The following is a 20,188-nucleotide window of genomic DNA, read 5'->3' as shown; positions in this document are numbered from 1 at the left end:
GTGAAACTTTGAGGATGAAATTGGTCAACAGTCCAAACTTTGAGGATGAAAAGTGCATTTTTCCCTTGTATAAAATTAGATGTTTTTTAAGGTGTTTTTGGATTGTGTTAGTTACCGTAGCATTATCTATAAAACTACTTCCATCCAAACACACCCTTTAGTTTTACAATAAATTCCACGGACAAGCATTTGATCGCCATAGCACGAAAGGGCGGGGCGGAAAACCCATGGAGAATGTATACATTCTTCAGAAAACCATGAGCAGAACAGGTAGTCAGGTACAACACCTGGGCAGGAAAGGAGAGAACTGCATGCAGGGCAAGATGGACAAATGTTGACACAGAAACGCAAGCTCTTAACATAGTGAGATGGACATATGTCCACCAAAAACCACAAGTAACAGCTCATTCACTCAGTTGCCAAAACTATTTACTTTGCAATACACATCATTTGGGTTAAGCAGGACAAGAAAAATCAACAGAGAACTTCAATTGCCAGATCTAACCAAAAACCAACCCAAACCGGGTCTATCCTCACAACTTCTGACCACATATAATAATTCAGAATACAAGAGTCTCGTGTTTAGCTCTTTGATTTAGAATGCTTAACGAGCCAATCAATGACAGAGTCGATGTTGGTTGAGTTTTTGCATGATATCATGAAGCAGCATACCTCACGATCAGTAATAGATTTTAAACCCCTGCACAGGATGATGAAATCCTCAGATGAAATCTTGATGATGGCAAGCATATGCTACAAAATATACAGGGCATTGGCGCGGCATACAATTTGATTCACTTACATCTGATCAGTCAAAGCAGGCTTTGTAAGGGCTCCAGGCTTGTCAATCTTGTTACCCAAGACCAACAATGGTATCCCACCAAGTGATGGTTTACTCAGCAAATCATGCAATTCACTTCTAGATATGCTGATATTTTCATGATCAGCAGCATCAACAACATACCTGGAGGAAAAGTCGAGACAAAAGTCAACGAAGTCTAAAAATTTTGTTGATCTAATCTAAATACTATTACTCTCAAGTGTGTCAACCCAAATCCATCAGTTGACTAGGAAAAAGTTCAACCCAGATCCTAACTAAACTACTGATAAAGAATGAGTATATTCATGTCAATATTCGTCCTCAAAGTCCAATTGGGGATCAGCAACCTTCATATTATGCAACTAAGTAAACATAATAGAGGCAGCTGCGTACACAATGGCAGAAACTGCACGGCAGTATCGTTCCCACATGCTCCGGAATCTAGGTTGACCTCCAAGATCCCACAACTTTATTGTAACATTCCCCTTGGTGACCTTCCGCATATTAAATCCAACCTAGAGATCAATCAAACTCCATGATGTTATCAGCAACAGCCCAGAGAGGCAGAAACATTGAAAATGAAGTTTGAATGTAGTTCAAATTTCAATGAAAAATAAATCCCCCTAGAAAGATAACTCACCGTAGGGATCATGTCTTCACTATATCCACCAGTCTAAGAGTATAAAAAAAAAAGAAACAGGATTTAGTTCATTAGATTATGTTAAAGGGAAAAATCAAATCTAAATTTTGAATGAAATTGAGAAAGATCATAATGGCCCATCTGAAAATAAGATATGCTCTCTACTTACAGCTATAACATTTACAAGTGAAGTTTTTCCAGCATTTTGAAGCCCTATCAGAGAAAGCTCCATTTCCTGCTTGAAAAAGAGGCTGCATCCATGGAAAGATCATGTAAATCTTTCATCAACCATTCAATTTGGTTAACTGCACCTCTTAAAAATGTTCAAAAATCATATGGATGGAGAAGAGGAACTTGAACTCTCAATAAAGAAAATATAAACACGTGCCCAGAAAGGCCCAGTCAATTTATCTCTTTCTCTCTGGGACTCCCAGAGAGTAAAATATGGTGAGATGTGATAATCGATCTCCTTTACTATACAGCCATCAACAGAGTATGAGGCATGACACTTTCCAACTGTTATCCTCACTACAGGTGAGCTTCAACTCCAACAACTTTATATGGTGTAAGACTAAAGCTCCAGAGAGACATAGAAACATATAATAAACCTTGATTTTATGATTGCCAAATGTCAACTTGTTACTGACATGAACTACCTGTAAGGTTGATTGCTGCCAGCAAAGAAAGAGCAAGTTTTCGTGTGTCCTCGACTAGCTATAGTTCTATACTACATCTAAGCACAAGATAACAAAACCATGATATGGAATCACTGTCCTCATCTTTTCAGCCATCAAAAACTTCGTATGAGACAAAGCTCCATCTTGTTCAACATGATTAACCAGGAAGCCAGAATAACAAGACCACATGACAGTTGAACTCTCATTTTCATCACCAACCCACATTAGCAAGTAGCATCCAGAATCGAACACTTAATCTAATAATATCAGATCCGTGTGTACGGATATGATCATGCTTTCATCTTTATCACCATTTTGTAGCACCATAGGCTCGTGCAAGGATCACATACATGTTACAATGTGCAGACAATGAGCAGACAAATTCCCAAACCCCACATGAAAACGACAAATATAAGCATCACTTTACCGAGAAGGTATGTGAGTTAGTTATATCTACAATTATCTAGCTAGTGTTAGAAGTCGTGTTTCTGCAACTTTCGGCACTGACATCCTTAAGGAACTCTGATCTCTTCCCTCCAAATCATGCATGTCATCTTACTAAGATCTCCGTAAATTACTTAGCCCTTTTGCAACATGTCCAATGGTAAAAACTAAAGCCCAAAATTGCAGACATATGTTTGATGTGCCTTGCCCCCACAGCCCCCCACCCCAAAAAAAAAAAAAATTTGCACTATCCAGCAAAAAAGTTGAAATACAGGTAATGCAGAAAGGGAGCATAGCTCATCAAAACAACCTTGTAGGCATAAATATCACAATTGCCTCATTACTGATCACAAAATCAATTACAACTAATCCTTTATCCCGGTCCAATCAAGGGGAAGAAATGGACAAAATGGATAAAATACAGAAAATGAACAATCAAAGTTACAATTCAGACTATCAGGCCTGAATATCAGAATCAAAGAAAAAGAACAGATCCTGGAAAGCTTTTAAAAAGCTTTTTAAATAACGCATAAATCAATTAAACAGAAAGACCCAGAACGCAGAAACTATGTATCAGCATAGGCCAAAGTCCAAAATTGCTAAGATTGGAACCTTGCGTTTTAATAGATACCATGACCATACCTTCGGAGCCAATTGAGAAAAGCTTCCCAGAGACCCATATTGCAGGAGATGCGAAGACCCGACAACGAGAGGGACGGAAACAGAAATAGATAGAAAGAGATCTGTCAAAATCTCAGTTTTAGGCTCTAACAAACAGAAGACAGAGAGATCTCAAACCACAATCTTCTCTCCCTCTGTCTTCGTTCAACTTCTCTCCTTTCCCGTCTCTGTTTATCGTTTTATGTTCAACATTGCGAGTTAATTATCCTGTGCAAAGCGATGGCAATGATTTGTCTTTGTTTTGCCAAAAGGCCCTGTGAGAATCCGGATTTGCAAATCAGGACACCACTTGCGCGGCTACAATTCGCCATACCGATGGGGTAGGTGGACCAATGGGAGAATGAGATGGTCAAATTTTAAAAATGAAGTGAGCGGCAGTCGCAGAGTCAGGCGCGTGGGTGGCCGGCCACCGGAAGTGTGTTGTTATTGCCTTATTGGTTGACGCTGCAGATAGCAAAAATGACAAGTTGCATCCCTTACGTTTCGTAAAAATATTTTTTTCGCCCTTCACGTTTAAAACGAAACAAATTGGTCATTCACATTTAAAAACTAAACTTTTACATCCTAAAAATAAATTCTCACTTGTAAATCAAACAATATAACAACCCGATTATAAATTTTAGAGGTATAATTGATAGATCACTCACAAAAATATATTTCTAACAAATAAATTAAAGTAATTAAAAAATCTTAATTAAAACCCATTTGTTTCTTCAAAAGAACAAAATAGTGCTAAAGTTTTCAAGTACTAAACCCTTAGTGCAAGAGGGTTTGGTAAGAGGGTATCGGATTCGAGGAATGGAATGAACCCCATAAATGGTGTTTGGTTCACTGGAATGAGAATTGAAATCTTGGAATGATTTCTAAAAATTTGGTGTTTCTCCATTCCCTAGTATTTTGGTGGGTTTTGTCCGATTCCCAAGTTTGATTCCAAGAAACAAATCCAATTACATATTATAATTATACAATGATATAATTAATATTTATATATATTATATTTATTATATATTATAATATATACACATATATAATATATTATAATTATAATATTAGTACATTATATAAATATATATTATATTTATATAATATATATAAATTTATTAATATTATGTAATAATATATTTATAATATATATATGTATATTTAATAAATGCATATTATATGTGCATATGATTATAATATACACGTGTATATAATATTAATAAATTATATTATTATATTTATTATTTTAAATACAATAATATATAATAATTACTATATCTAATATTAATATGCATTATACTTATATAAAATATGAGTACAATTAATATTTATATATTATATAATTATAATTATGTACATATATATAATATATTATAATTATAATATTAGTACATTATATAAATATATATTATAATTATTCAGTTAAATATAATTATATTTATATAATATATATATAAATTTATTCATATTATGTAATAATATATTTATAATATATATGTATATTTATAAATGCATATTATATGTGCATATGATTATAATATACACATGTATATAACATTAATAAATTATATAATTATATTTATATTTATATTTATTATCTTAAATACAATAATATATAATAATTACTATATCTAATATTAATATGCATTATACTTATATAAAATATGAGTACAATTAATATTTATATATTATATAATTATAATTATGTATTTATTTTATAGCGTTTGTATAATTATAATTAATTATATATATAACATTTAATTTAATTAGTTACAAACTTATAATAATGATGTTATTGTATTATATAATTATATATTATAATTATTTAGTTAAATATAATTATATTTATATAATATATATTATAAATTTATTAATGTTATATAATATTATATTTATAATATATATGTATATTTATAAATGTATATTATATGTGCATATAATTATAATATATACATGTATGTAATATTAATAAGTTATATAATTATAATAATTATTATTTTAAATATAATAATATATAATAATAACTATATTTAATATGTAATATATATTATATTTATATAAAATATTTGTATAATTAATATTTGTATATATTATATAATTATATAATTATATATTTATATTTAATTATATATATAATATTTAATTGAATTAGTTACAAATTTATAATGATAATATTATTATCTAAATTTACTAATACATTTATACTAATATATTTACTAATACATTTATACTAATATATTTAATTAGTGAAAATTTCTTATATCTTATTTACAAAGAGCCAATAATTATCATTTACGATGTGGTTTATAATATATTTATTATATTCCATTCCGAAAGAGTCGACGAACCAAACATCAACTATAGTAATGATACACATTTCAGGTACTTGAACCAAACAAATATATTGGAATGAATGACCTCATTCCAAACCCAAGATATCCGATTCCGAATCGGATTCCGATTCCGACGTGCGAACCAAACGCCACCTGAGAGTATATGTCTAAGGGTTTAGTGCTTGAGAGTTTTAGTACTATTTCGTTCTTTTGAAGAAGCAAATGAGTTTTATTTAAGATTTTTTAATTGTTTTAATGTATTTGTTGGAAATATGTTTTTGCAAGTGATCTATCAATTCTATCCTTAAAATTTATAACCGGATTGTTAGATAATTTGATTCACAGCTGAAAGTTTATTTCTAGAATATAAAAGTTTGAATTTTTAAATGTGAATGACCAATTTGTTTTGTTTTAAATATGAGGGACAAAAATAATATTTTTATAAAATATGAGGAATGAAACAGGTCATTTTCTCCCCTCTTGCGGACAATATGGTCGTGGACACAAAAGTCACGTGTGCTCATGGCCAATTATGATTGGGTACCATTGGGTTTATTCGTCAACTGTGCTTTTATTTTTTCCCTTTTTTTTTCTCCTTTTTCTTATGTATGCGTTAGGAATATGATTTAAAAAAAAAATTATTTGGTTTAGGAACCTTGTATGTTTGTCTTTCTCGATTCCCCTTTTGCCTTTTTAGTTGGTGCCCGTTTAGAGTTACAGTGGTTTATAAAAAATTAACTTAACTTAATAAAAGTTTGAATAAGAGCACTTATTAAATGCATAAGTATATTGATTGGATTAACTTACTAGAAACTTTGATAAGTATTTATTATGTATGATAATGTATGATTTTAAATTTTAAATATATTTATCTCTCTATTGAGATAATAATACATGATAAAATAATTAATTTTTATGTTTAATTATTTTAAAAACATAAAAAAACTATTTTAAAAATATTAAATTTGAATTTTTTGCTAAAAGTGTTTTTAACAACAAAAATTACTGTTTTTAAATGTATGGAATCGCATTCACCAAACACTTCGAAATATTTTTATCACCTAAAAAAGGCATGGCATTCCAAAACTCACGCTTTAATTTTCGACTATAATTTATGAGAAGATCATTGTATACATTTACTACCAGTCCAATTTTCGAGTAAAATAGTAATGGATGTCGAAGACAGTACTGTCTTTCATCATCTACAGCCCTTTGTCCAAGAACAGATGGACCAACAAATTTAACCGGACAAAGAGGCCCATTAGCACACAGCTCTTGCAATTTTTAAAGTTCAATGATTTTTACGTGTCCGCGCAGCCTGGAACTGGATTACCTAAGTCTCAAATTTTTAAATTTCGAATATCATATCTTTTTCTTTTTTGGATAACAGCATCGATGGAACAATTATAAAAACTAATGAGGGCTACATGACCACCCGAATAACCTGTCAGGGGCTCGGGTTCGATCCCGAGCTCAGCAACCCGACGTAATTTCCTGAGGATCGGTGGAGCCTGATCTCCTCGGGGTTGGGGGACTAGTCGGGTGTATACCCGGACACCCCCAACTGAAAAAAAAATATTAAATGCATCTAACCGGGCCACTTTGGATGGGAGACACAGTAACACAAAGAGTTAATATTTAATTAACTCACAAGTTCGGATAGCAAGAGGCAAATTGTTGCAACTATCCAGTTCACACAATCTTCTGGTAATTTTTTTTTATAGAAAAGAAGTCAATATTATTAATAAACTAGTTGAAAATCATCAAATACGATTTGCATGACAAAAATCGCTACACTACTAACAATAAATACACATAACATGTCACAAATATATATAATTTGAACAGTCATTAAATTTAATAGGGTTATAAAATATATAATATTACACCTTGTATTACAAAAGTATAAGATCTGACGAATTGCATGAGTTGCTCCATAAATATCTATGCATGTCTATTCCTTTATATCTACTATCCAATTGCTTCAAGTTCAAATTTGATGTTAAGATCCGACAAAAGGATAAAAAGAAAAAATTAGATTTGCGGGAAAAAATGACAAAAATTAAACAAAACCCCAACTAAGATAGCTTAGGAGAGAAGAAAATTTTCATTGGTAAAAACACTAATAGAGACAAAATTGTCATTAGGATATTTTAGAAGAGATTTTATTAAATATAAAGCAAAAACAGATGAAGAGCAAGGAAAATCTTGACATAAGATCAAAATCTCCCTCCCATGTAAAAGAACGGTAGAGAGAAGATTGACGATAAAGAGAAAGTGGAGAGAACCAGTGGGCTTGGGGATCGCATTTGATGAAAACAAATAACTTCTACAGTAGTAAATTTATTTGATTACTTCAATACGTAAAAGGGATCTGCATTAGCGCCAGTCAGCAATGTATGGCCCTGCAATAAGAAACAAAAGAGAAAAAGTAAAGAAACATGTCGCCATGAAGCTTTTAGAAAATAAAAAGAAGAGAAAAGAGAAAAGAAAGCAAAGAAAAAAACAAAATACAATGAATCCCTTTTTTCTGGATGAATTTATCTTAAGGCGGGGATAGGATCAAACTGGCGGGCAAGATCTAACATGTCAATAATTTGTTTCTTTTGGTTTGTGTCATTCAGTGATATGAACCTAAAGTTTCACATGTAAATTAAGTTGATTTGATGGTTTTCCAAGTTAAAGAGTTCTTCACCCAAGTAGGTCTAACTATTGGGCAGATGTATTAAAAGATTTCAATTTTGTCAAACATATAGACGCTATTCCTGTAAAAAAAAAAAAAAAATCAAAACATAGTTCAAGTACGTTTTAACCGCCCCCACGTGAATGGGCTGGTGGTTGGCGCCTCTTCCTCGGGACCGTCAGGTCATGGGGTCGAATCTCCGCAGCAACATCAGTTCCTCCGTGCACTTAAATGCTAAGTCTGGTTGGGGCGCCGGGCTGGGCCGGAGTGGGATTAGTCGGGCCGCCTTTACGGACTTGACCCGGACATCCACTCTGTTGACAAAAAAAAAAAAAAAAAAAAGTACGTTTTAAACCAATGCCAGTACACCATCACAAAGAAAGAACATTTGATTTGGCATCTCTCTTTAAAGAAACTACCATGCCAGACATGAGAGAGGTCACCGACCCTAAATTCATTCTATGATCGAGAAGTTGGTTCCCTCCTTTACGCCACCCTTAAGCTAAGGTCACGTTTGATAATATTGAAGTTTAAAAATTAAGATTTGAAATTTAAATTCATTAAATTATTAAGTATTAATTTTAATATATTGAGTATGTATCATATTCAGTGATAAGTGAATAGCATATCACTTATTTTTTTGGAGAAAGTTTTGTTTAAAAAATTTAGTACCATTTAATTAATTTAAATGTTTAATTTTTTATTGTCAAACGTGTATGAATATGTTAAAATTTGAATCCGTTAAGTTTAAGTGTTGAATTGGATTACCAAACCAAGTGTAAATTTTCCTCCCGTTTTTCTTGTGCAAAATTAGAAAGTTTATGAACCCGTATTAGGAGTTTAGGATTTAGGAATGGAACTGTTAGCTCTTTTTTTTTTTTTTTTTTTCCCCTAAAATGTTAGCTACAGACTACGGTACGCAATCACGTAGATACTAGAAAAAGAAGTGGGGATGTACCAAAAAGTCGTCTAGTCCTTGGCATGAGTTTGGAAGGACAGCCATAAACTTCGCCACTGCAGCAAACCATTTCTGGTTTCTAAAACAGAGAGAAGACCAAAAGAGAATAACAACCAAAAGGTTCGCAGATCACACGGAACAAGCTATTCTTACCTTAATCATCAAGTCAAGCCATGATTATCCACCATCCATGTCTTCTTTTCTCTTTCAATTCCTTTTTCTTTCCCTCCATACACCAATTCTTGATTTTTCCTGCTGTTTTTATCATCCAAAAAATACATACTTCCCGCAACAGAAGCCGAAGTCACCTAGTAGTGTAATGCCTAAATCAAACCGGATTGTTACTCCTTTACTTTTCTTTTTAATTTCTACTACATTCACTTACAATTGCCTAGTGTTTGCCTCCCCCGTTCCGGAACAGAGCTTGAAAAGACCTGATCCCCTGCGCCATTTCAAACCTTATAATGGCGTTTATGATATCAGAAACCGACACTACTGGGCCGTAAGTTTGATCGATTAATGCGTACTTTTTCCCATTTCCGGGTACAGATAATCAGAGGTGTACCATCCCCCTGGAAAATGCTTTGTACTGATGTTTCCCCGCCTCCAATCTTTCCAGTCTGCAGCATTTACAGGAATCCACGGTTATGCGGTCGCCGGCATATGGTTCTTGTTTGGCTTGGGATTTGGGAGTTACTTGATCCTGAAGAACTTGTTCGGTAGCTGTTTTCGAATTGTGAATTATCCACATTCTTTCTACATTGCAACGTTCTCGCTGGTTGTTCTATTCACTTTGCTTGCCATGTGAGTGCCTGTCTAGCTTAGTTTCTGTTGTTTCATGTTATGTATATAAAAAATCTCAAATCCAAATGGTTTACATGTTCTTATCCTAAGTATGAGAAATTTCATCCTGGGGACCTGATATGCTTGTTCTTTTTGGATCGAAGAATTGCTAGCAGCTTTGTTTTTGCTGCAAGTAAGAGCAGTCAGAAGAGAGCCAATAGGCTTGTAGATACAGTCTTTGGTGCTGCAAGCGATGCTTCCGGAGCCATGCGTAGAGTTATAAATTCGTTGGTAGATATGCAGGCCTTGTTGCGTCCCTATGATCCACAGACGTGCAATCTTTTGAATGTAACTTCCCATCGGCTAAGAAGGGAATCACTACTCATTAAAGATTTCGTTGCAAAAACCAAGCATCCAAGCCACGAAGCAGTTGAGATCCTGTAAATTTTTAATCACTGCTTCAAAGTTCACTTTAAGCTTTCTTTGATTTCAAAGAATTCACTGTACCTTATTTCCAACTTAATTTTAGGTACTCCACAACTGTTGCAGTAGTGACAATCAATTTAATGTTGCTGGTTGCAGCATTAGGTGAGACTTTCTAATATAATTGATGCATTTCAAGCATTTAGTGCAATGTCTAACAAACACTTAAATCAGTATGGTCGTACGACGAGTGCTTCAAGTTTTCAAATAAATTTTAAAACATGACCTTTTCAATTGATATTGGAAACCTGAACAACATACAGTGGCCACGTTCTTCCTATCATATTCTATAGCTGGTTCAAGTGAACTTGATTTTAAGAAGTGCTAATAAAAGAAAGAAGCCTTTGGGGTTTTGGGAGACGGGGCTCGATTGTGTGGTTTTCTTAGGTTTAGTACCAGCCCCAGATAAGCACTCAGGTTGGCATTTGAAAGAATACAAATTAAAGGAAGTTATTCTTTATATATAGATAGGAAGAAATGCATAAACGAAGAAAAAAGCATCCCTTGTTACATTTACTGGTTATTTTTTTGTTACTTCAATTCTGTTGTTTCTGACAACGTGTGACAAAACCAAATCAGTTTAACTAATGGGTCGCTGCTTTGGCTCAGTTTTGCTGATCCTGCATTGGTATCCTGGAATTATGGTGTAAGTGGAGCTTTTTGGATGCTCAAAACTGAAACATCTTTCTTCTTCTTTCATATCTCCCTGATCGCTACATTTATCTCCAACTGGTCTTTGCTTATGTATTTAAGCAAAATAATTGGCTGCTGGATCTCAAACTGGTCTTGCTCATGTATTTTAGCATAATATTTTGCTGCTGGATCTTGACGACTCTAAGCTGGATTCTGACAGGTTTTGATTATTTCTTCCAGACGTGAGCATCAATCCCTTCATCTTTCTTATTCCTCTGATATTCATAATCTGATATGTCCATACATGAAAGCAATCTACAGCACAGATGCACTTTGATTTACGTAGGTTAACTTGGCAATACAAAATTTTGTGGATATGCAGTTTTGCACGAGACACATGTTCAGCTTTGGTGAAGTTTGAGGAAAATCCTGATGACAGTAGCCTTAGGTTCATACATCCCTGTGCATCACCATCTGATTCCAACAACTTATTGGTACAAATTGGCAAAACTGTTCATAATTTTATTTCCCAGGTAAACTCGAGGCTAGAGGAAACTCTTAACTTTCGAATTTCCTAGCAAATAACTTATCCTTGGTCGTTTTTTGGTGGGAACTGCAGGCAAATACAAAGCTGACAGAGCTAAAAGCAGTTCTTGGAATTCAAGAAGGCAATGAAGATACCTTAGGATTTCAGGAAATCTGCGACCCTTTTGCCAGTGCACCTAATTACGTCTATGCACCTCAAAATTGTCACAAAGATGCTATTCCAATAGGAGATTTACCAAATGTAAGTGATCGTCCATAGGTGTCTCAATGCTGACATTTGGGCGTTATGCGCTTCATAATGTAATCACATCAGTTGATGCTGATTCTCACAAGTTCCTCTCTTTGGCTGATAGATTCTATCGAGGTTCACCTGCTACAAGGGCAATTCTTCTGAAGAATGCTTAGTTGATGGAAGATTTCTTCCAGAGGCTTCCTATGTGATGGCTGAAGCCTATAGCCACTCCATTCAAGACCTGATTAATGTGTTTCCGGATTTACTGAGCTTGACTCAGTGTACCTCTGTGAAACAAGCATTTTCTGATATTGTTGTTCGCCAGTGCAAGCCATTCAAAACCTCAGTAAGAATGCTATGGTCATCTGCTTTATCCCTGTCATTAATCATGACGGTTTTGGTTTCACTCTGGGTGGCAAAAACTTGTCGAGATAGACACCGATCCTTTGCCAAGTTTTCCATTGTTCCCAAGCCTGTGTAGCACCAGGGGGAAAAAAAATTTGCGACAGATATTATTGTATATAGATAATAGATAGGAAAAAGATGCAGGTGAAGTGAACTTTCATGTAGGTAAACATAATTTTACTCCATGAAGTCGTAAGGCAGATTGGAACATGGAGTGGTTCAATAGGAGAAGTTTAGAGTAAGTTTAATTTTAGCCCTGTTATGTTTACTTCATGGGTAAGATGGGCTGAGCCCTAGAGTTCAGAGTAAGCAGCGTTGTGATTTAGTCTTGGAAATTTTAATAGATACTCTGTCTAAATAGAATGAAAATTGTAAACACTTCCGTTTGGATATCAAGATTTGGAAAATCTTTTTCCAAATATTATTCTACTTGCATCATAAGCACAAATTTCAACCACTTTTTTATAATTCTTACTTTTTTTTATATATATTTTACACACATCATATTATAAAAAGTGCTACGTTATTAGCCTAAATAATTTTTACAAATAATCTCCTACAGTCCTAAAATGCTAAAGTCATGTCATTGTGACTAAAAGCAGGATTAGTCCACTTAGTGTCCTTAAACCACTAGTTAAAATAGGGAAAGTGTTGGCGGACAATAAATATGAATTTATGCATTATGGATGAAAATAGGGGTGTGAATCGAAATCGAAATCGGTAATTCGAAACTTTGAAATCGGAATTTTTCAGAATTTTGGTATTAGAATTTTCGACCGATTTTGATTTCGAATTCAATTCGAAATTCGGTAAATTTCGATTTCACCGAATTCATGAATATAAAAATGATTATTATTATTATATAAATATTATATTACATATATAAAAAAATATTATATATATGTGTGAAAACGAAATTGGAATCGAAATAGGAATTTCGATTTCACTGAAGTTATGAATATAAAAATTATTATTATAATATAAATGTTATATTATATATATATATATATATATATGAAAAACAGATTTGAAATCAAAATAGAAATTTCGAATTCAGATTTGAAAAATCTCATTACCGAATTCGACCCGAATTCGATCAATTCGAAATCGGATATTCCGATTTCTATTCCGAATTACCGAATTCGAAATTCCGAATTCAATTCGAATTCGGTCGGTAAATCGAAATTTTTTGATTTTGCGCACCCCTAGATGAAAATATGTGCACTAAGGCCATTAATTAAAAATAAAAATCCTTAGAACAGTTCAACTTTTGTTCCATTTTCTTCCCCACTTCTTTCTTTTGGTAATTTCATCATCTTTAAACGATTGTAAGGTTCAATACGGTACCAGAAAGTACATACCTTTTTAACGAGGCACATGAACGTACTCAAAAAATATATACCATCAACCAAAGACTAACATCAGGACAGCTTGTTCACCACTTTGAAGCTACAAAAGTTCGAATAGGGTCCTATGTCTAATACGGGTATATAAACGTAACCTGATAAACAAAATTATCCATTTTGAAAAAATGTTAGTACACAGAGACAAATAGAGAGAGAAACAGTGCACAGCTACTTCCAAACCTCAAAACCATGCTCATTTAATATAAAACCATTCATTCATTCTTTTTTTTTTTTCTTTTGTCATCGTCGTTTTATCTATAATTCTTTATTCTAATCTAATCTAAAAGGGAGGTCCAATTGAATTTATGATGAACTAATGGGGACTGAATCATCGTACTAAACAGGTGCATTACATACATATATGAATTTTTCAAAAAAAAAAAAAATCACATATTATGATCATGACAATGGATAGGAAGTAAATCCCACCCACCAAGCCTTAATACAACACCATTCATTCCCTCGGAACAGGATAAGACGTAGACCAATCAATTAAATTTCAATGTGGCGTACTTTGTACACTGTCTCCTCCATCTTCTGCAACTCCTAAACAACACAAACATATGTACAGGGTTCTCTCATTAAATGAACTCCACAAGAATTACGCCTTGGCCACTAACGTTTCCAATTGGAAAATTTGGTTGCAGAAAGGGAAAAAAACATTGACGTAGTAGCAATGGACGAGTAGACAAGGGCTAGAAGGTTGTAATTTTCGTATAATTATGCGGTTAATGTATATTTATATTTTTTATAATATACATAATTTTATGTTCTTGCATGCCCATTCAGGTGCAGTCAACTCGACCAATGTCCCAAATTTACGCATTAAACCTTAATACTGTAGGGAGCAATCCAATCATTAATCTTCCAGAAAGAAGCAGAGCACTAGCTAACTACTGACTTAGTACTACTAATGTATGTTTGTTGAGAGAGAGAGAGAGAGAGAGAGAAAGAGAGAGCATCTTTGGGCTGAAGTCATCGGCCTCTGGTTGTCGTCCTCATCATTTCTCATGCGACAATCACACGGTCGCCATCATCATCTCAGCTCAGCTCATCAACTTAATACCAAGTGTCGATCCAACATCAAACTCTCTAACCCACCCAAGCCACCTCCTTATCTAGTGTTTACTTCCTCTTTCCTCTTTTTCCATTTTTCTATCACTTTTACTTTTCTTTTACTATTTGGGTCTTTGATTCAGCTCTTCCTCCGTCAATTTTGACCCTTTTTCCCCTTCCTACCTACAGAGAATAAAAGAAAAGGAAAAAAAAAATTTCTTGGGACCTCAGAGTATTGAGATTTTGCTTCCTGAGATTGTAGTATTGACCCGGTAAAAAAAAATTGGGATGTTTGTGGATTGGAGAATTTTTAAGTACATGAGGTGAAAGAAGAGCAAACTCCATGTCCAGAATCTTTGCTCCATATCCACCTGGTTTGTCTTCTTCTTCAGGTAAACCCTTTTTTTTTTCCAGCAACTTCACCGATTGCTTTTTGTTTTTCTTTTGTTGTGGTGGTATATTTTGTTTGCATTTCTGCTTTTATTATTTTTTTTCTTGCTCTGTAGACAATTTGAAATTAAATACTGGCTTGGAAGTTATGTGAATTACCTGGATTGGCCTGTGATGGATAGATGTCCGACCATGGATTTCATTATCTTTTTGAACCAACTTCTTAGTTTCTTTACTATTGCTAGCTCTAGGTAATCTTCTTCCAGTATTCAATTTTAAGTTGTAGATGCTGATTTCACATTCTCGTAGGTGCTTTTTTTTTTAAATCTTTTAATTTTTGTATTAAGGTTTTTCTTCTCCCTTTACCATTAGTTGATTTAGTTTGAGTTTTGTTGTTAACATTCTGTCGAACTAGACCTATCCATGGGTTGAGCTTGAGCTCCAATAACGTTCATCAGTTCTTACCTGTGTCCTTGTGTTTATTTCAGTGACACCCCAAGATTGCTTTAGGTTAGTTGCTGAGTGACACAATTTATGGTGTCTGGACCATAATCTTTGACTTTTCATATATACCTATTGTGTATGCAAAGGCAAAATTCAGTGGTAAGGGTAAAAGTATTTTATCTACATCATTCAAGAAAAGATTTGTATTTAGCTCCATTATGAGCTTGAGATAAGTTGATTTTCTTTATTCTAAAGATACGTCGCAACAATGAGCTGCGATGGTGGATAATTTGATGCCCTAAGGCATGCTTTACGAAAAATTGTTGTTCTACTTTTCTTCCACGTCTCCATGTGTATGTTGTCATGTTCAAAAGTTGAAATTGTATGCCTGTTACACTAGTTTTAAATCTCCTTAGAGGCTGCATTTTGTTAACTGCAGTGTTATCTTGAAGATTTAAAAGGGAACAAAAATGAGGATGAGGAACAAATACCGGAAACCAACCACTTTACGTTGCAATGCAGGGAGCAGATGCTCATTGTTGGCATGGAGCTTGGTGGGATTTTTTCTTATACTTCAACTGTACACTTTTATCCATGATACAGATGTGCATAATGAAGAAAATCAAATGCGCATAAGCCACCGCCTGCAATTGCATGAGCTTGAAGAGGTTGAGGAGGAGAATATACAAATTCCCACACCAAGGGGAAGACGATCTCCTCGTGCTGCTAAAAGGAGGCCTAGGAAAGTCCATACTAGCTTGATTGATGAATTCCTTGACGAGTCTTCCCAGCTCAGGCGCATTTTCTTTCCTGATGAGACTATGGCTATAGATCCCGTAAAGGATACTGGGAATGAAAGTTCCTACTATTTCCCTGGTAGAATTTGGTTGGATACTGATGGAAATCCAATTCAAGCCCATGGAGGTGGTATTCTATACGATGAAAAGACAGAAACATACTATTGGTATGGAGAGTTTAAAGATGGTCCCACCTATCATGCTCACAAAAAGGGTGCAGCCCGGGTAAGTTTGAAAAAATGTTTAATGTCAGCTGTACTTATAGGTCAAACAGTAGGAATTTGTCTGATGTTTCTTCTGAGGAGGATAGTGGTGCTCTTCTCTTAAAGGATTGCATTTAGCCACTGCATCGTGATCTGACGATTCTTCATAAAATGCAGAGCTATGGATATGTTGGTGTTTCTGTTATGTCTGGCTATTGAATATTAGTTTTGTAGATTATGTACCCTACTTGGTTAGAATAAAAAGTATAATCTTGATAACCAGTGAGTTGGCATTTCAATTTACCATACATCCTAGTCCCTTACTAAGACAGATGACCAGCCACCAAAGTAAAAAGTTCCTTCATCTGTTGCTTCTTTGAGAAATGGACAATGACGGCGTAAGTCTCCACGGTTGAGAGTTCGGTGAATGCTGTCTAACCAGTAGCCCCTGTAAACAAAGAGTCTTGTTCTGTTAATAGAACTTGTGATCTTCTTGGTCAAAATGAAGTAACCTTTACCTTCTAAGTAGGCCTGCAATTTTCCTTTGCTTTCTAAATGTATATTTGAATCATTTCATTCTCATTTGCTTAAAGACAAATTTCAGAAGAGCAGTTGCAATTGCTATTTAGATTTTCGATCATAATTGGTTGCCCCTGGCTAGTCTATTCTTCACGGAGGTACTCAGATTGCAAGACTCTTTTGTGTAATCTACCTTCATTCATATTATCTGTTTAACAAACAAAACTAACTTTTTTATGTCAATATAATTCTTGACATATAAATTTCTCTTCCCCCATTGGGGCATAGTTTCTTCACATGTTCTGTTCTCAAAATGAAATGCTTCAGAAAAAATTGATTGAACGGAAGTGACATGCTTTAGGCTTTTCACAGATCATTTTGAGCATGGAATCCATATGAATGGAAATTACTGGTAAACTGGTGGTGCACTTTTGAGTCACTCTAGTTTCAACTTATGACCAGTCCCCAAGAAGTCAGAATTGGAAGAAGTTGAGGAAGAAAGCTAGTTCTAATCTTTCTCCTCTCAGAAAATATTGAGGAGATGTTTGAAGAATTCGGACACTTAAGGAGAATCAATCAGTTTTAGACCGAAGCCATTAATTGCAGTACATCCTCAGATAAACTTGGTAATCCCATGCTCCATGTGTAGTCAACTCATGTAGGTTCTCCCTTTTAACAGGGACCTGAGTTGCAACTGAATTAGCTGGACTAGTCATCGTTGTCGAGTTGGAAATTCTTTTTCGGTTTGTGACCAAAGCAGAAGTAGGTCTTATTCATTACATGGTCCACCCAGTCTTGGTAGTTTTGACAAAATTCTTAGATAGTAGAAGAGAGTCAGAAGAGTATGGCAATGTAAATGGTGTCTATGAGCACCAAGAACCTCTAAATATCTAGTGACATATATCATAAAACCATACTAAGCTTCCTATTACATATCATTGCCTTTTAGACAGGAGATTAATCGTGTTTTTTCTTGATAACTGATACACAGTGCTTACCTGTTAAGTGTCTTTGTTTTGTTAAATCAGGCATCATGGACGTTATTTTCAAATGCACATTGCAGCTTTATGGCTCAAAAAAGTAGAAATCTCTTTGTTACAGGTTGATGTTATTGGCGTTGGTTGCTATTCATCAAAAGATTTGTGGACATGGAAAAATGAAGGTATCGTACTAGCAGCTGAAGAAAAGAATGAAACTCATGATCTGCACAAGTTAAATGTTCTGGAGAGGCCAAAAGTCATTTACAATGATAAGACGGGTCAATACGTAATGTGGATGCATATTGATGATACAAACTACACAAAAGCTTCAGTAGGTGTGGCCATTGGCAACTCTCCTACCGGCCCTTTCAATTATCTTTACAGCAAAAGACCTCATGGGTTTGATAGCAGGGACATGACTATCTTCAAAGATGATGATGGGGTGGCATACCTCGTATACTCTTCAGAGGACAACAGTGAGCTTCATATCGGACCTCTCAATGAAGACTATCTGGACGTGACAAATATCATGAGAAGGATTCTTGTTGGACAACACCGGGAAGCCCCAGCTCTATTCAAGCACCAGGGCACATATTACATGATTACATCAGGATGCACTGGTTGGGCTCCAAATGAGGCCCTAGCCCATGCTACTGAATCAATAATGGGACAATGGGAGACCATCGGAAACCCATGCATTGGTGGTAACAAAATTTTTCGACTGACAACATTTTTTTCTCAGGGCACTTATGTGCTTCCTTTGCCTGGATTTCCCGGCTCGTTCATTTTCGTGGCTGATCGATGGAATCCAGCTGATTTGAGGGACTCAAGGTATGTATGGTTGCCACTGACTGTTGGAGGACCTGTAGATGAGCCTCTGGAGTACAGTTTCGGGTTCCCTATGTGGTCCAGAATTTCCATATATTGGCATAAGAAATGGAGGCTTCCTCACCGATGGAAGGGAAAGCAGTGATACATGACAGGCGTGTTGCATTTGACACAGAGGTGTACCATATATTCCGCAATCCTATAATTATTCTTTTCATTTTTATTCAAAATCTTTTTCAGTTCAACCCAACAATAAGTAGATGTAAATTGCTAGAGTCGGAGGTGAGTGAGTTGAGCTTACAGCTCACCCTGCTTATTTAGGCCCTGATGATATTGCATTATTACTTCCACTGTGTTGATTTCTCATATGAAGTGAAATTCTGATGAGGCGTATGATGCTTATATCTGTGAACCTCACCTTTTAACCTGTTGCGATGCTTGGAAAGGTCTAAATCCTCAAAATTCCTAGTCTTGAGACGTGTCTTACGAGACTTACCAAATTATACGTTAGGGAATTTCCAACTTTGGGCTTGAATGGTTTACTATTAGCTGATTTTAAGGAACTGCGAATGGACGCGGTGTCTCATGGATGAAATCTGGTTTTGAGAATTAAAAAGGTTGTGTTTGTGAAATTAATAGTTAAAAAAGTTGTGGGAGTCATTGCTACTGCTGGAGCCGTGGATGGAGTACCTTCAGTTCTGGATTCCCATGAAAAGCCACCAGGTTTTTTGTGCTTATTTCGGATGGGAAAGAAAGAAATACCTCTAAAGGTTGCTAATACCTATCTTTCCCCCTCCATATGTGCTAGGATTTAATCCATGAGACACCTTAAATTCACATAAAATGTGAGTCTATGTCATGTAAAAAAATCTGATTTTGTGCAACTTCATTATGAATTCGTTTTACACGTTCACAACGAGAATCGACCATGACAGCAGAAGTAACAAGGGGAATGTTATTTGCACTCACATTTTTGGTAATTACACTCTCACCATCATTTTAAATAGTGAGAATATATGATAAAATAAATAGTGAGAATGCAAATAACCAAAAATAGAGTACAAATAACATTTTTCAAATAATAATACTAATAAATTGTCAATTTCCACGATGTTAGTGGGACCATATTCTTGCAAAGTAATATGCTTAAAACTCACGATTAACGCGCATTCGGTCCCAAAGCAAATGCCCAAGGGCCATGTCCCATGGCCCGGGAATGTGATTATTGAAACTTTTGCTTAGCTTCTGGTCCACGGCCAAGCCCA

General features: G+C 34.8%; 3 protein-coding genes across 5 annotated transcripts; 2 read left to right on the top strand and 1 right to left on the bottom strand.

The window, feature by feature from the left end:
• Nucleotides 1–334: 334 nt before the first annotated feature.
• Nucleotides 335–3,461, bottom strand: LOC113700060 (ADP-ribosylation factor-like protein 8a). Its single transcript, XM_027220492.2, has 6 exons — nt 3,224–3,461; nt 1,630–1,711; nt 1,461–1,493; nt 1,214–1,335; nt 803–964; nt 335–700 (listed from the first exon to the last, which is right to left on the bottom strand). The coding sequence occupies exons 1-6, from the start codon at nt 3,259–3,261 to the stop codon at nt 583–585; spliced, it is 555 nt and encodes a 184-aa protein (XP_027076293.1). The 5' UTR covers nt 3,262–3,461; the 3' UTR covers nt 335–582.
• A 5,779-nt stretch (nt 3,462–9,240) lies between these two features.
• Nucleotides 9,241–12,729, top strand: LOC113698309 (uncharacterized). The gene is made up of 9 exons (XM_027218088.2): nt 9,241–9,720; nt 9,838–10,022; nt 10,166–10,441; nt 10,531–10,589; nt 11,094–11,130; nt 11,288–11,359; nt 11,500–11,650; nt 11,737–11,904; nt 12,017–12,729. The coding sequence occupies exons 1-9, from the start codon at nt 9,409–9,411 to the stop codon at nt 12,374–12,376; spliced, it is 1,620 nt and encodes a 539-aa protein (XP_027073889.1). The 5' UTR covers nt 9,241–9,408; the 3' UTR covers nt 12,377–12,729.
• Nucleotides 12,730–14,613: 1,884 nt separating this feature from the next.
• Nucleotides 14,614–19,325, top strand: LOC113699371 (uncharacterized). Of its 3 annotated transcripts, none has more exons than XM_027219709.2 (3): nt 14,614–15,154; nt 16,119–16,618; nt 18,217–19,325. In XM_027219709.2, exons 1-3 carry the CDS (start codon nt 15,106–15,108, stop codon nt 19,066–19,068), a joined length of 1,401 nt encoding a protein of 466 aa, XP_027075510.1. In that variant the 5' UTR covers nt 14,614–15,105; the 3' UTR covers nt 19,069–19,325. The 3 variants fall into 3 exon arrangements, with proteins under 3 accessions (XP_027075510.1, XP_027075509.1, XP_027075508.1); XM_027219708.2 differs by having other exon boundaries at nt 16,049–16,618; XM_027219707.2 differs by having other exon boundaries at nt 14,616–15,154; nt 16,036–16,618.
• The last annotated feature ends 863 nt before the right edge of the window (nt 19,326–20,188 follow it).

This window comes from Coffea arabica, chromosome 7c (assembly GCF_036785885.1).
Source record: "Coffea arabica cultivar ET-39 chromosome 7c, Coffea Arabica ET-39 HiFi, whole genome shotgun sequence".
NCBI classification, from domain to species: Eukaryota; Viridiplantae; Streptophyta; class Magnoliopsida; order Gentianales; family Rubiaceae; genus Coffea; species Coffea arabica.
This window is presented reverse-complemented; position numbering and strand designations above follow the sequence as displayed.

Bases quoted from the DNA above. Each gene is read 5' to 3' on its own strand.
- LOC113699371 (XM_027219708.2), top strand. From the start codon at position 16,067: ATGAGGATGAGGAACAAATACCGGAAACCAACCACTTTACGTTGCAAT. The intron at 16,619-18,216 runs GTAAGTTTGAAA...TCTTTGTTACAG, and splicing joins ACAAAAAGGGTGCAGCCCGG to GTTGATGTTATTGGCGTTGG.
- LOC113698309 (XM_027218088.2), top strand. From the start codon at position 9,409: ATGTCTTCTTTTCTCTTTCAATTCCTTTTTCTTTCCCTCCATACACCA. The intron at 9,721-9,837 runs GTAAGTTTGATC...CAATCTTTCCAG, and splicing joins GAAACCGACACTACTGGGCC to TCTGCAGCATTTACAGGAAT. The intron at 10,442-10,530 runs GTAAATTTTTAA...ACTTAATTTTAG, and splicing joins CACGAAGCAGTTGAGATCCT to GTACTCCACAACTGTTGCAG.
- LOC113700060 (XM_027220492.2), bottom strand. From the start codon at position 3,261: ATGGGTCTCTGGGAAGCTTTTCTCAATTGGCTCCGAAG. The intron at 1,494-1,629 runs GTAAGTAGAGAG...TTATACTCTTAG, and splicing joins CACTTGTAAATGTTATAGCT to ACTGGTGGATATAGTGAAGA. The intron at 701-802 runs GTAAGTGAATCA...CATCCTGTGCAG, and splicing joins CCTGCTTTGACTGATCAGAT to GGGTTTAAAATCTATTACTG.